At 35.5% G+C, this 16,339-nt stretch overlaps 2 protein-coding genes across 3 annotated transcripts; both read left to right on the top strand.

The window, feature by feature from the left end:
• The first annotated feature begins 1,059 nt into the window (after window positions 1–1,059).
• On the top strand, window positions 1,060–6,316 carry LOC105123090 (auxin response factor 2-like). Of its 2 annotated transcripts, none has more exons than XM_011022565.1 (16): window positions 1,060–1,561; window positions 1,659–1,771; window positions 1,887–1,985; window positions 2,066–2,122; window positions 2,216–2,371; window positions 2,457–2,541; window positions 3,070–3,160; window positions 3,349–3,513; window positions 3,704–3,823; window positions 3,958–4,033; window positions 4,119–4,287; window positions 4,372–4,485; window positions 4,576–5,180; window positions 5,294–5,484; window positions 5,634–5,838; window positions 6,136–6,316. In XM_011022565.1, the coding sequence occupies exons 1-16, from the start codon at window positions 1,480–1,482 to the stop codon at window positions 6,154–6,156; spliced, it is 2,349 nt and encodes a 782-aa protein (XP_011020867.1). In that variant the 5' UTR covers window positions 1,060–1,479; the 3' UTR covers window positions 6,157–6,316. The 2 variants fall into 2 exon arrangements, with proteins under 2 accessions (XP_011020867.1, XP_011020868.1); XM_011022566.1 differs by having other exon boundaries at window positions 1,061–1,561; window positions 4,582–5,180.
• Window positions 6,317–11,065: 4,749 nt separating this feature from the next.
• On the top strand, window positions 11,066–13,422 carry LOC105123087 (pentatricopeptide repeat-containing protein At5g13270, chloroplastic). Its single transcript, XM_011022559.1, is given in 7 exon segments — window positions 11,066–11,714; window positions 11,717–11,842; window positions 11,845–11,943; window positions 11,946–12,193; window positions 12,195–12,262; window positions 12,264–12,300; window positions 12,302–13,422. Coding segments are annotated over 7 exon segments (1,677 nt in total). The 5' UTR covers window positions 11,066–11,317; the 3' UTR covers window positions 13,004–13,422.
• Window positions 13,423–16,339: the final 2,917 nt, after the last annotated feature.

Below are 16,339 nucleotides of genomic sequence, written 5' to 3'. Positions count from 1 at the left end.
ATAATTCCAAAGGGGTAGTCATGGTATTTGATATTATAGAAGTAACTATATTTTAAAGTATTTTTTATTTAGAAATATATTAAAATAATATATTTTTTAAAAAATTTATTTTTAATATAAAAACAATAAAAAATGTTAAAAAATATTAATTTGAAGAAATTTTTTTCAAAATTTGCAAAAATCATGATGCAACCGTAGTGTCAATAAATGTATTTTAAAAGTGTTTTTGATATAAAAACATTTTAGATTAGTGTTTATTTTTTTATAATTTTGATATATTAATATTAAAATAAAAATATAAAAAAATTATTTTAAAACAAAAAAACTCTCCCATTCTCCATCACAATGCACTACATGAATAGTGGACCACAAGTAAAAGCTATAGCCCGTTTCTTTGGTTGCTTGCATTTGACAAAAAAAACAGACGAATGAAAACCTGGAGGATCATGATGATAATAACGTCTGATCTAACCTCGTCGCATGAATTCTGCTCTTACATTTTTCACGTTTGTGCCACCCCACCACTGTAATGTCGTCGTCTTCATCTAATTTCCTGAAACGTGTCCTCAGTTTTGCATGTTTTTGTCAGCAGTGGCAGGTGATTCACTGTACACTGACATCTACATTTTTTCCCTTATTTAAATCCGATTATCTGCATGTTAATAACGAGACAAAATCTCTCCCCAAAATCAGAACAACTTTCCGTTTCCAAGGACAAACGTCGTCCTGTGTCAACCAATCAAACATAGACACACAAAACGCAATCAACAACGCCGCTAACGTAAGCCGTGATCCCCCCGATTGCTAATTACATTGCCTGTTAAGCAGAGGACAGTACTGATTGCAGTGATTCGTTAGCTTTTGTGTTTTTTTGTTATAATATGTTTTTTAAAATATTTTTTATCTGAGGAAATTAAATGTATTCTTAAAAAAACATTTTTAAATGTTTTTATGGGACGCTGTAAAAATAAAAAATATTGTTTTAATATATTTTTAATTAAAAATACGGTACCATTACGGACAATAATTCCACTAGGTTTGAAATAATTGCCGAATCTGACTTCACTGAAGGCACAGACGTAGAGAGAGAAATTTCATTTCATTTTTTTGAAAATAAAAGCGCAGTACTATTTGTGAGGCTTTCTGAGAAAGAGAGACACAGAAACAGTGTACGAGTGGTAATGGCAGCGACTATTGCTGAGACGGTTGCAGAAGAGAGAGAAAGAGAAGCAGTGAAGCAAAGAAAGGACATTATTATTATTATTAGATCAGATTTTTACTACTATTTCTTTTCCTTTTCTTCTTGTGAACCCAAACGGATCGTTAAAGTTCTGGCTCTTGTTGTTGCTTCAAGTGAAGCGGAAGTTCATTTTGATTGCTGCTGCGGTTGTCGTTACACTTTCCGTAGAATCATTCCCTGGAATAATTGTTAGTTTCTTGTTCAAAAACAGACGAATACTATTAGTTTTGGTTAAAATAATGATTAACGGAAGTAATTCTGTGGATATTAACCGCAATGGAATTGCGAGCAGGAGCAGGTGCTTTCCGGTGGCTTGTGAAGGTACCTATGATAATTCACAATGATTTCGTTTCCTTTTCTTTTGATTTTTTAAGGTTTTACTGGATTATTGCTGCTGCTGTTGTTTTGGCACGAGTAGGATCAGAAGATGCACTGTACAAGGAACTATGGCACGCGTGTGCAGGTCCGGTAGTGACAGTGCCTCGCCAAGGCGAGCTTGTTTACTACTTTCCTCAAGGTCATATTGAGCAGGTTCGCTTTCATTTGCTTCCTTCACCTGTCATTTTACACCCATAATTCTCTCTCTCTCTCTCTGTGTTTTTTTTTTGCATATTTTTTATGTTATTTTTTGTGATGTGTATCGTAGGTTGAAGCATCGACGAATCAGGTTGCTGATGATCAGCAAATGCCAGCTTATAATCTCTCTCCGAAAATCCTCTGTCGTGTGGTTAATGTTCAATTGAAGGTAATATAAATGATACTATCTGTAGAATCGAATCAGGGTTCACTGAGTTAGGATTTTACGCGCTCGTTTTTTAATTGCAGGCTGAACTGGATACAGATGAAGTGTTTGCTCAAGTCATTTTGCTTCCTGAAACTCAAGTATGATTTGTTCTTGTATTACTTCGATATTTAAAATCTTCTGATGTTAATTGAAAATAACTAAATGCTGTTAAAATTATGCAAACTTGCCAGCAAGATGTGGAGTTGGTGGAGGAGGAGGACTTACCGCCTCTGCCTGCACGTCCTCGGGTGCATTCCTTCTGTAAGATGCTTACAGCGTCGGATACAAGCACTCATGGTGGATTTTCAGTATTGAAACGGCATGCTGATGAATGCCTACCTCCATTGGTCCGGTTCTTTTTCCTACTCCAATGTCGGATGTTTCGTCTCTTTTGGTTTAATGTTATTAATGGCTTTATTGTTTCTCTGACAGGACATGTCCCTACAACCTCCAGTGCAGGAGTTGGTAGCCAAAGATTTGCATGGACATGAGTGGCGTTTCCGCCATATATTTCGAGGTAATTGTTATCAGGTTGGCATTGATTTCTTTGAATATGATTTGTGCTTTTACGGATCATGTTGTTACCGGTTTCTCTAGTCAAGCAACCATCGTTGTACATGTTGAAGTTTGCTTGCTCTATCTTCATTTGTGTTGAGTACTGTCAATTTAAGGATTGATTATCCCCTTCTGTGCATGTTTTCAAAACCTTGGATCAATGATTAGTTATCCAGGACTCTTGGTTCTAACCTCTAACAGTTTGGCTCTGCTCTGCTCCTCTAAAATTAGTCAATTGTCGACTTTCCTTTTTAATAAATGAGTAGATTTTCTCTTGAGAAGTGATCAAGAAGTCTTTTGCTTTGATCTTCTGTCGAGTTCTAGTTGATTATCTCATTTTTACAGCTTGTTGATCCTGATTTATTAGATAAGATATTACCCATTCCTTGGTAATACACATGCTTATTTACATGCCATAGTTGCCATGTGGAATAGTTCTCATCTGATGTAATTGAGTTGGTAATGCATTATTGTGAATTCCAAATTGCAGGTCAACCACGAAGGCACCTTCTTCAAAGTGGTTGGAGTCTCTTTGTCAGTGCCAAAAAGCTCGTGGCAGGAGATGCTTTTATTTTTCTTAGGTTTACTATAATCCTCATTTCCAATCTCTCTGAAGCTTGCTAGCCCTAGCTTGCCTCAAGTATTTTCACATTGCAACCCAGGAATAGTTCTGGCACCTTTTTGAAACAATTTTAGTAGGTTTACCTGTCAGAGTTGATTCTATGGCAAATCAATAGAGCATCATTGATTTCTGGGTTTTTATTTGCAGAAGTGAAACTGAAGAGCTTCGTGTAGGGGTAAGACGTGCCCTGAGACAGCCAAGCAAAATCCCTTCTTCTGTAATATCTAGTCACAGCATGCATATTGGTATCCTTGCAACTGCATGGCATGCTGTTTCAACAGGATCAATGTTCACTGTCTATTATAAACCAAGGTTTGTGACTTGTTCTTTATTTGCAATTTATTGACATCAGCAAAAGATGTTTCCTTGTATCCCTTTATATAAACTGTTGAGATTGTGACATTTTAAAATTGAGTAGGGTTCTGGATGATATGCATGGTTGTAGTATGCATTTTGCTCGTCCTGTGTCCATGGTTTACTTCATGCATTCGATCTGTTTCAGGACGAGTCCTGCTGAGTTTATTATTCCAGTTGACAAATATATGGAGTCTGTCAAGATCAACTACACTATAGGGATGAGATTCAAAATGAGATTTGAAGCAGATGACGCTCCCGAACAAAGGTATGATTTTGAAACCTTCAATTTTTAAATGACTTGGACTCGAACTTCCACCTGCAAAAGGAAAGAAAGAAAAATGTCAGTTGCAGAAGGGGGATGGGGAGGCATTAATATGTCTTTTCATCATCTGTGGCCAGGTTCTCTGGCACTGTGATCGGGGTCGAAGAGGCAGATCCAAAGAAGTGGCCTCGCTCAAATTGGAGATGCCTCAAGGTGGTGGCATATCTAAAGCTTATTGGCATGTTGATTATTTTTCTTTTGCTTTGTGTTTGCTAAAACCTCCTCACACTTGCTTTAGGTTCATTGGGATGAAACTTCTCCTGTTCACCGTCCAGACAGGGTTTCCCCTTGGAAAGTAGAACCTGCTTTGGCTCCTTCTATGGGTCCCGTTTCTGGGTGCCGATTGAAAAGGCACCGTCCAAACACGGTGACATCATCTGCAGACTCCTCTTCTCTTACCAAGAAAGGTATAACTAGCAATCTACTAGTCTGTACACTTCATTTGTCATTTTCTGGTTATGAATATCTCTAGTTATACTAATGTCAACTAGATAACGGTCCTTCAAGACACATGCAACATCAAGAAATCTTGACCTTGAGAAACACACCTACTGGGAAGAATTACTCGGACAATAATCACAATCCTCCATGGGTTCTATCTCAAGGTAAGGACCAGAGAACTTTTGATAGTAGGAGATTTGAACCAGATGACAGGATTCCTTAATTAATGCATGGTGCAAACCTCATGAACCCAACAACAGGAACTGGAACCCTGCTTAAATCTTATGAATCCAGTCGCCCTTTCTTTGGGCTGTACTCTGATGATGTTGACCAACCCAGTAAGCTTACTTCAGATGAAAAAAGCATGTTCAACTGGCATTCAGCTCCCATGATGTACACAGGCCACCCATTTAACATGTTGGCATCTAGCATGGAAGCTCAGGTGGCAAAAGATAAAGATACACAACAACAGCATGGAAGCCGGTTCTTGCCTTTTCCATATGCCGACAGTTCTCCTCGTCCATCGAGATCTAAACCACAGCATCTTCCTTTTCAACAATGTAATGAGAGAACAGCTAAAGATGATAATTACAAACTTTTTGGTGTCTCCCTTTTTGGGAATTCTAAGGCACTGGAACCAGCCACTATTCACAGGCACTCCGTGGATAAACCACAACATCAAATCAATGTTGCATCAGATCATCTACAATTGTTGGGTTCTGAAAGATATTTGGAGCAATTAAAGCATCCAAAGCATGCTAGATGTGAGGAACAAGAGAACATTTTTCAAGCCTCTTCTTTATATTTAAAAGATGTCCAGGGCAAGCCTGAGCGTGGTTCAGCGAGAAGATGTGTAAAGGTTGTTACCTATTTTAATGCAGTGATTGAGTAAAACTCCTTTTATTGAGAATACTTTCTTCTTTACTTTGGATAAGAAACTGCAATCTGTATGTGTGGCCTTTACTGGTTTAGGTTCACAAGCAGGGGACTGCTGTAGGGAGGTCTCTGGACCTGGCAAAGTTTAACGGCTACAATGAATTGACAGCAGAACTGGATCGGATTTTTGAATTCAATGGTGAATTAGTTGCTCCTAACAAAGATTGGCTGATTGTTTTTACTGATGATGAGGATGATATGATGCTTGTAGGAGATGATCCCTGGCAGTAAGAACTCAAACCTGGGTCCTATTTTTCTGTTTGAACATGAATTGATCAGCAAATCACTTCTTCACGGTGTTAATCTTATGATCATGCTATGTAGCCTGCCTGACTTTAGCAACTTGAACCAAGCCGCCGTTTTTTGTATGATGTAGGGAATTCTGTAGCATGGTCCGCAGGATCTTTATCTATACCAGAGAGGAGATAAACAGGATGGAGCCACGTTCCCTGAATCTTGAAGCCGAGGGAAATTCACGAAGTACAGACCAAATGGTTGATTTGGAAAATCAAATTTCGAAGCATCTTCCAGCTGTGAGTCCCTCGGAGTGTCAAGGCTTGTGCTACATGACTGGCAGCAAGGTTAGAGATGCATCTACTTGGATACCCAAACCATAATTTGAGAAACATCTGAAAATTTGGTGGTGGGAATGGCATGTACATTTTTAATGGCTAATCAACGATCAAGATCTTGTTGAACCACCTCAAACTCAAAAGTATTTCTATTTTCTTTTAGATTTAAACTTCTAATTTCGTTTTGCATTTTGTGGTCAAATGATTTTCCCACACCTTTTCCAACTTCAGCGGCATCCTCATTTTTTCCTTTTTGGAAAGACCAAGCAGGCTAGGAAATCTTTTTATTCCCTAATGTTTTTTCAGGTAATGAGGCCGGAAAGGTGATACAGGCGAAGTTGTTGCATCATGGCCAAGATGTCTTTGAGGCAGTTGCGTTGCCCCTCATCTAGACTTTTCTTCTTATGCAGCATGGTCTGTTTGGTAGATAGACAACGCTGCCTATGTAATGTTCATTTTTTTATTGTCACTTTTGGGGGAGGTGTGGTGGAAAAACAGCACCAGTTGTTTCTATCAGCCTAGAATGCTTGGATATGTATTTATACTAGGGGCAGACCAGGGCACGCTGTCCACCCTTTCTTCTGTTGCTTGGATATGTATGTATACTAGGGGCGGACCAGGGCACGCTGTCCACCCTTTCCTCTGTTATATCTGCCCGGAAAAAGAATTGCTAGATACAAGCTCTCGTCTGTCTGTACCCGTTAGTTTGTGGATTGTAGTGGTGGCAATGCCCTATCACTGTCTGTTTCTTTTTTTTTTTATATATAAATATTTTTCCTATACCAGTTCGTATTATTTCACTAATTATCTTTGCCCTTCTCTTAACTCTTATGGGCCACCTTCCTTGCTTCAAGCAACAACCTACAATGGCTGGGCTTTTTTCTTTCCTTTCTGCTTCTGTTGTATTTGTGTAATTCAGTGGCACAAAAAGATTAGGCAAGCCACAAATCTAAGCTCGGTGTTGTTTAACCAGTGTTCGAATTGATCTCCACGATAAAGAAAAAAAGTGCATGAGTGGAGATCGCTGTTGATGGTTTGATGGCCTTGCTTGCTTCAGTCATTGAGAAAGAGAAGAGACAATTGCTTGTAGATTAGAACGGGCAAAGTTGTAGAGGTGATTATTAGGTCGGCACCCTGCCAGAACTTTCAGGGAATAAATTTGATATAGCCAGAGCATAGTTTTATCTGATAGGCGGCAGCACTTCTCTGTGAAAGAGGAGGTTCGTTTTTATCTTTAAATCGTTTCACAGACAAGGACACGGGGGAAATTGTAATAAAGAAATTAGAGGTGTAAAACAATTAATCAGGGCAAGGGATTTTTCCATTTCAGATAAATTCGGGGAACATGATCGAATAGAAGCATTCCTGAGAGGAGCAGGATTCAATGGCCATGATCAGTTGCATCATCCAAATAAAGGCATTTAAACATAATCAAAACAGCCAAGAAGACATTATAATTCTTATAGCAACTAACTAAATTAAGTGGTCATCGACTATCTACTTGCAACGGTGAAGGAGAGCCATTCCCAAACCTGCAGACTCTGTTAACTTATAATTTAAAATAAATCCAATAAATCTCTACTTTTTTAATCACCTCCACTAAACATCTCTCAATCTCTCAAGTATTACACAAACCAAGTCAAAACAATGTTTGAACTTGATTGCATAGATAACTTGAGTCTATATATCATTAAAGTTCTCAATGTACCCATCTTCTTCACTATTGCAACACCATATGACATTATATCTATATGACATCAATATATTTGGTTCTTTTATGATATATTGTTTCTTGACAAGATGAATCACAATTTAGCTATCATAATATATAATAATCAACTTATGTGGCAAACCGAAATTAGTAATCAAATCTCTTAGTCATAAAGTTTATTTCACTACCTATGTCAATGATATATGCTTAGCCTATACTGTAGATAAGGCAATAATGAATTGCAAGATTGCTTTCCAACTAATGACACACTTTCAAAGAGTAAAATATAATCCGTCAACAACCTTTTCTTATACTAATAACCAGTATAATATAAATTTACAATGCCCTTAACATTACTTATAGTGACATAAAGTTTTTTTCATCATCTTTGTCAATACCATATACCCTACCTTTATTATAGACAAGGAAAAAATGGTTTGAAAACTTGCTTTTCAACTGATGGTACACTCTAAAAAAATGAGACGTAACCTATAAATGACCTTTTTTTATTCAAATCACCAGCGTAATATGAATTTACAAAGCTCTCAACACCATTTTTAGTGACACTATCCTTTTCATATACCAAATCAACATTTGTACTGCCTCTAAGATAATGGAATATCTATTTAATGGCTTTTTAGTGAATTTTATAAAAATTTTCTATAAACTTGCCAAACAACTAACAACATGTCAAAATATTTGAATGAGTGCACATCATAGCATGTATAATAATTCTGATTACATTAGTATATGGAACACCATGTATGTGCTCCTCCTCATTTTTTTTTTTGTGACAAAGCTAAAAATAACCTGAAATAGACTACAAGTAGAACATCCACTAACTTGCAATCTTGCATACCAAAATGCTCAAGTATTTTCTCAAGATATTTTTTCATGACAAGTATAGCTTTTCAGTGTGTTGATAAATATGTATATCTATAACTAAAATCTTCTTTGTTGCGCTCAAATCTTTCATCTCAAACTCATCACTCAATTGATCTTTCAAATCTTTCAAATCGTTAATCTCAAACATGTTATTTAAAGCAATCAATATGTCATTAATATACAACAAATACACACATCTATCATAATCACTTTTAAAATAACTATGTTAAAGCATAAGAACCATTTGAGAGCTTTATCAAATACACATATCTATCATAATTACTTTTAAAATAACCATGTTAAAGCATAAAATATCAAACTTTTTATATCATTACCTATATGATTGCTTCAAACCATCAAATGAATTCTTTAATAAGCACATATAGTTTTATTTATATTGAGCTATGAAACTTGTTAAGTCATTCATTGCAATAAAGTCAATATCAAATGCAGTATTGCAAGAAAATATATATGAAGTTGTATTTTTCTTTCAACGAGCGTCTATAAACATGAATGAGTTTTCTACTACGCCTAAAAATTATTTTCTCGTAAAGAATTAGAAAAAAATGTGTGCGTGTCTGAAGTTATTTTTTTATGCACTAACATAAATAAATATAATTTTTTTACTTTTTTAAGGATCAAAATTTTTTTTGTTAAAAAAACTAAATTAGCAGCCTAGAAACCATAGTTTTGAAACTTGGACTGGCCCAGCGGGTCGACCCGGGACCCAATCAATCCGGGCCTGGGACCGGTTCGAGTGGAGATAAAAACCCGCTTGGAAATTATCCCAGTAAAACCTGCTCAACCTGAAGAGTCGACCCGAAACCGGGCCGATCCAGGTAAACCCAGATGAGACTCGGTCTTATTTTCTTTGGTAATTGTCTTGCTCTTTATCTCTCTTTCCATGACAACTGTCTTGCCCAAGGTTTCTCTATACATTGTCTATCATTTTATTTCTCTACACAGTAAAAGAAAAAAATGGGAAAAATAAGTGAAATTGGAGGGCTAATATTAGCAACAGCAGCCTCCTTTTCCTTTTCTCAATCAAATTTTGTTTTTTTTGCCGATGACCCTTTTAGTTTTTCTCCTTTCTTTTCTTCAAACCCTTCTCCTTCCCCTCAATCTTCTTCGTCTTCTTCTTCTATACAATCTCAGCCATCCACTTTGCCTCAATCAACGGCGACGGGTAATCTAGAGCTCCTAGGAATGGTCACCCACGAACAACACTGCTGGGACAGCACTGCTGGGTTTGATCTGAAGCTCTAGAGAGAGGTGCTAAGGTTTTGAGAGAGTAATCCTCTTTCTCTCATGCTAAAATCATTGAAACTTTTCAAGGTGTCCACAAATATAATCTGTAAGGGTGCCTTTACTTTGGTGGTGGGATTCATGGAAAATTTATGAAAATGGTTTTTCGGGTTTGCTTGTTTACATATACAGTCTGCAAGGGTGCCAGCAAAAAATATTCACAAAACCCAATAAACTTTCTGTTGATTTTGCTGGGTTTTTGAATTGGAATTGGATTTTCTTTATTGAGTTTTTTTGTTGGATTTTTAATTGGGGGTATTTTTGTAAAATTACTTACCATATTTTTTTGGTTTTGTACAAGAAATGACAGCATCAACGTGGTTGGGGTATAATTATACAATTCATAAGATATGACGGGCAAAATTAATTACGTTGCCTGAACTCAAAGTTGCTTTTTGGAGCATTTGATTTAACAAGCAGCTGAAATCCAATAGGTTTTTTTGGGTTGATTCGGGCTAACATATCTGACCTATGACTTAATTATTAAACCGGGCTGATTATTGAATTGGGTTTAAAAACTATGCTAGAAACACAAATAGGTTTAAATTTTAGGCATAGAAGTAAACCCATCCATGTTTCTAGACTACCAATTTAGTTTTTTATTTATTTAAGGATCAAATGTGTTTTTGTTAAAAAAAAATTAAATTGGTAGTTTAGAAACACAGATGGGTTTAAATTTTAAACATAGGAGCAAACCCATTCATGTTTCCAGACTGTCAATTTAGTTTTTTTATAATAAAAAACATTTAATTCTTAAAAAAAAAGTATTTATTTATGCTACACACATGAAGTTATTTTTTTATGCATGAATATAAATAAATATTGTTTTTATTTTTTCAAGGATCAAACATTTTTGCTAGAAAAAAGACTAAATTGGTAGTAGAGCTAAGTTTTTATATGTTAAATTTATTGAGAAAAAAAAAGTCTTCTTTCTCTTCTTTTTTTGAACTAACAGGAGAAAATCTAATAAAAGAAAAAATCTTCTGAAACAAAGGAATCGATTTTTCATTTTTTAGGGGTTAAATAAAATTTTCGAAAAAAATGGACGAAATATGCTCTTATCAAGAACAGGGAGGGGCAGAAATTTGTAACCTTGGGGCTAGGGCACCCGAGCCTAGCCCGTGTTAATGATCGAAAGTACTATAGAAGCGAAAGTCTATCTTTTTCTAAATCTGCCTTTGTTGCCTCTTGATTCATGGCAAAGCAGAATGATTTTCAAAAGTTGTTATAGGGATACAGACTGTGATTTCATGTTTCTTTTTAAAAAAAAACTCTATATTTCTATTTCTAGTTCAATTTAAAAAAAAAAACAATAAAAAATAGAAACTGGTATGAAATTAAACGGCCATTAAGAAAAAAAAGAAAAGAAAAGAAAAGAAAAATACCCGTATGAGCAACTTGTCGTTCATCGCATTGTTATTACGCAAGCTACGGCTGTTTTGTCCTTCTTTCGTCAACACTTCTTCTTCAGCTCCTGTAAAGCGGAACAGACAACCTGCTGGCTGATAACAACTTATCTTAACAAGAGTTCTTCACATATTTTTATTGTCCAAAAAATCAAAGTTTCTGAACATTTCCCTGTATTCAATGATTGTCCACTACTGTTTCGCAGCGCCATCTCTCAATCCTTCGCCACTAATCATAGCTCATGACAAGATTCCACTAAAAATAAAAGCTGCAGCAAAATTTACTCAAATGCCTTCATGGGTCTCTCTGAAACCAATTCCTCCTTCACTCAAAACCCATGAAAATAATAACAAAGACCAAATTGAGAGTGTCCACTTAGAGGGAAAGCTCAAGGAAGCTCGTGAATTTCTCAAACAAATGGAGGAGGCTGGTATTTTTGTCAGCCCTCGTTCTTGTCGATGCTTGTTGGAAGCGTGTGGAAAGTTTAAATCTTTTTTGGACGGGAGATTGATTCATGAAGTAATACAAAGAACAGTGAAAGTTCCATTTGGGTTAGCGGAGAACCCAGTGCTGTTGATGTTTGTGAGTGTGGAAGCTTAGTTGACGCACAAAAGGTGTTTGATGAAATGAGTGAAAGGAATCTGGTTTCTTGGAATACCATTATATCAGCTTATGCTGAAAACGATGTTTTTGATAAAGCTAAAGCTAACCGAATGGGTCCTCTTATAATGGGCTTTTAAGGTCTTTTCTAAATCCTTTCAATTTGGAGATTGGTAAATAGATGATACATTCTCATGCTATAAGAAGTAGGTTAGTAGGTTATGCAATGATGCGCACTTGAAATGTGGTTGGTCAGAGGGAGCTGAGCTTGTTTTCAACAAAATAAGTGAAAAGAATGCATTAACTTGGACTAGGTTAATGGTGGGGTACACTCAAGCTGAGAGGCAAATGGATGCTTTGGCTTTCTTTGCTAAGATGGTCAATCAAGGTGTTGAATTGGAGGAGCATGTGTTCTCCATTGTTCTAAAAGCGTGTGCTGGCCTAGAGGAGTTGAGTTTTTGGGAGGCAAATTCATGGTCATATTCTTAAACTTGGGTTGGAATCTGAAATTTCTTTGGGAACTCCTTGTGGACTTGTATGTTAAATGTTCCAAGTTAGAAATATGCGTCTAAAGCATTTGAGTGTATCAATGAACCGATAATGTATCAATGAACCGATGATGTTTCTTGGAGTGCTTTGAACACTGGTTATTGCCAAAGGTGTGAATTTGATGAAGCTCTCGAAACTTTTGAATCATGGAGGACTAGAAGTGTGGATATAAATTCCTTCACTTATACAAGCATTTTCCAAGCATGCTTTGCACTCACAGATTTCAACATTGGTGCCCAAGCTCATGCAGATGCAATTAAAAGCACTCTAATTGCATATCAACATGGAAAGAGCGCAATGATTACCATGTATTCAAGTTGTGGCAGATTAGATTATGCCACTTGAGTCTTTGAATCAATAGATGAACCCGGGGCAATGGCTTGGACTGCTATAATTGCTGGTTATGCTTGTCAAGGAAAGGCTCCTGAAGCTCCAAAGTATTTCAAAAGGATGCAGGATTGTGGTGTTAGATCAAATGAAGTTACATTTATTGCTGTTTTAACTGCTTGTAGTCATTCGGCTCTGGTCACGGAGGGCAGACAAGATTTGGAATTGATGAGTAGCAAGTACGGTGTTGTTCCAACTGTTGATCATTATGATTGTATGGTTGGTATATATTCCCGAGCTGGTTTTCTGCAAGAAGCACTTGAACCAGTAAGGAGTATGCCATTTTCATCACATGCAAAGAGTTGGAAATGTTTGTTGGGTGGGTGCTGAACCAATGGGGATCTTGAGATAGGGCAACTTGCAGCTGCAAACCTCTTTCAACTGTAACTAGAGGATACTTCAGGTTATATATTCTTGTGTTTAACCTGTATGTTTCATTTAGGAAATGGAAAGAAGCAGCTAGTGTTAGAAAGATGATGACACAAAGAAGTTTGAGGAAGGAGGTTAGCTGCAGTTGGATTACTGTCAAGGGTAAATTGCATCAGTTTATAGTGGGCGATGAGCACCACCTTCAGACGGAAGATACCTATTATAAATTGGAAGCTGGAAGTGTAACGTTTTGAATTAAAGAGATAGGAAAAGGCTATAAAGCCCTTGAATGCTTAGATGTAGGAATAAATGAATGAAGGGTATTGTGGTAATTTAACAAAACTTGATAAATATACATAGGAAAAAAAGGAAAAAAAAAAGAGATCTGCAATTAAGAGTGGAAAACCGGGAGAAGAGAAGAGAAGGGAAAGAAGAAGAAGAGAAAAGAGGAAAAGATAAAGGGAAATATAAGAAAATTGAAGAAAATAAGTTTAAAGGTAAGATTATGTATAAATATATATTATTTCAGCTTTAAATTTATGTTTTGGTTGAATGTTAAGGTTTTGAAGATTGTGTTTTGGGTCTATTGATGAATTAATTTGGATGTTATAGGGTTGATTGTTGTGGGTAATGTATTGGTAGTTGATTTTGAGAAATTGTAGATAAATATGATAATTTTGAGTTATGGTTTTGTTTGAATAGTGAATTTTTGTTAGAAATCATGAGACAACAGTAGGTAATATGTGGAAATTCTAGGTTTGAGGTTGAAGATGATAATTTTAGTTTGGTCCCTCAATTTGTAAAAATTACAGTTTAGTCTACAAATTTTGAAAAATTTACAAATTGATCCCTGTAGCATATTCCGAGATTCTGAACAGAATTAAAGATGAATTATGGGCAGAATTCCTGTATAGTTATGAAATTTTAATACTTTCAATTTGGTCCTTCAATTTGATAAAAGTTACAAATTGACTCTAAAAATTTGGAAAAAAATCCAGAATGGTCCCTGGAGCATAATTAGAGATTCTGGATAGAAATGAGGATGAATTATGGACATAGTTCCACTATAGTCATGAATTTGTGATATTTTAATTTGATCATCCAATTTGATAAAAATTACAATTTGACCCTAAAAGTTTGGAAAAAAAAATTCCAGAATGGTCCCTGGAGTATAATGAGATATTTTGGACAGAATTGAGGATTAAATATGCTCAGAATTTCAGTATAGTCATGGATTTATGATATTTTTAGCTTGGTCCTTCAATTTGATAAAAGTTACAATTTGACCTCTAAAAATATGATAAATTTCAGATTAGTCCCTAGCTGTAATGTTAGTTTTAGCAGATTGGTTTGATGAATAAATGAGGGTTATTTAGTGAATTATTATCAATTTTATTATTTGTTTTATTATGGGTTAGATTTCGAAAAAACCGTTAATTTTTGGGTTTTTGAAAAAATAACTAGTTTAGTCTAAAAACATGTAGAGTTATGGAATATACCCTTAAATAAATGTATTAAATATATTATATGTTCTTTTAAGTCATTCTTAATTATATCTCCTTTGTATTCAGATAATCCTGATATTTTACCGGCCAGACGTAGTAGGATTTCTTTCGGTATTTGCTTTTGAGTTGCTTTTGCTTTCGAGTCAGGTGAGTGCATAATTTTCCATATGCATGAGAACTATTATAAATATTTGATTTGTTAATATAAATTAGATCATGCTTCTTGATAATATATATGTTGATTATTATCTTTGTTATGATAAAGCATAATTAATTGTTGAATTTGAATTCTTGATATGAATTAGTATATATTTTGAATTGACTTATGAATTGATAGTTCCTTATTTGATTGATGTCATGAGTTGAGTTTTGAGATATCAATATGTTTGTTTGATTATAATTATGAATATATGATATGTCAGTCAAAATACCCATGCTAACAAGATAGTGTTAATCTTTGTGCATATTGTATCTAAACCTTAGTTGGTCGGGGGAGTCACCAACTTGTGTGGACTAATTATCCCATAGTACAGAGCCTTATGCTCATTGCATTTTGATTTCATCAATTTGTGTGGACTGATCATCCCACAGTACGGAGTCTCATACTTATTGCATTTTGATTTTCTGACTAGCTTTACCTAGTGATATTCTTATTATGATCTATTTGAGAAACCTTCCTATAAAAACCTAAAGCCATACTTGTATATATATTTTTTATTGTTATATTACCTCGTGTGTGTGTATTAAACATTATCTACTCGCTAAATTGTTGAACTCACCCTCTTATTATTTATCTTTTCAGGCTTATAACTTGTTAGCGGGTCATTTTGTTGAACCTTCAAGACCTGCTCTTTTATTGAAATTTATATTTTTCTTTATGTACAGTTAGTTAGTGTTATAAAATTATGAAGTTATATTAACTCATGTATTAAGATAATTAAATTATATTATAAAGTTAGCTTGTTGTTAATGTTGCGTTGAAATGTGATTGAATTATTTAAAGGGTAAAATTGTATATAAATTTGAGTTTGTATAGATGTAAAATCTTAAAAGAAAATTTTGTTTATATGCAAATTATAGATCCGAGAATTGGTTCGGAAACATTGAATGATTCTGTTATAAGAGATGAAACGGAACTTTTGAGAGGTGTATCAGATAGTTTGCCAGGTAGGAAAGAACAGCCTCTAGTCCATAGTGAGAGATTTGCAATAGCATTTGGTCTCATATCTACACCAAGTAATGCTCCTGTTGTTCTTTTCAAGAACCTCAGGGCTTGCAAGGACTGCCATGATTTTGGTAAAGAAGTGTCGTTGATCACAGGACGTGAAATCATCGTTAGAGATTCTTTCAGTTACCATCACTTCAAGTTAGGGAACTGTTCTTGCACTGACTACTGGTGATCCTACACAACGTTGCATCACAGATTCATTCGCCTCATAAATCAAGCTTGACTGGTAACAGTTCCTAAATATGGTGCCCATGGAACAATATGGATCATAAATACTGAATATCTGAGAGTATAATGCATGAAGAGTAGGAAAGAGGAACAGAGTTGTGTGCTCTGCACTGCTGACACGAGTGCACGCATGACTTGCTTGACAAGATCTGTTACCACATGGATTTTGCTATTGCAGCCCCGTCATTTCTCGCAAGTGCATTATGAACCAATCAAGGTATGACAATAGTTTATAAAAGGTCATCAATGACAGATTGGTGCGCTTGCAAATGATGATACGAAATTACCTCTACTATGCTATTATTTTTTGGTGGGGCTATAAAGTACGAATGTACA

This window comes from Populus euphratica, unplaced genomic scaffold (assembly GCF_000495115.2).
Source record: "Populus euphratica unplaced genomic scaffold, PopEup_1.0 scaffold8.1, whole genome shotgun sequence".
NCBI lineage: Eukaryota > Viridiplantae > Streptophyta > Magnoliopsida > Malpighiales > Salicaceae > Populus > Populus euphratica.
The sequence above is the reverse complement of the archived record's forward strand: the minus strand, read 5'-3'. Positions and strand labels throughout refer to the sequence as shown.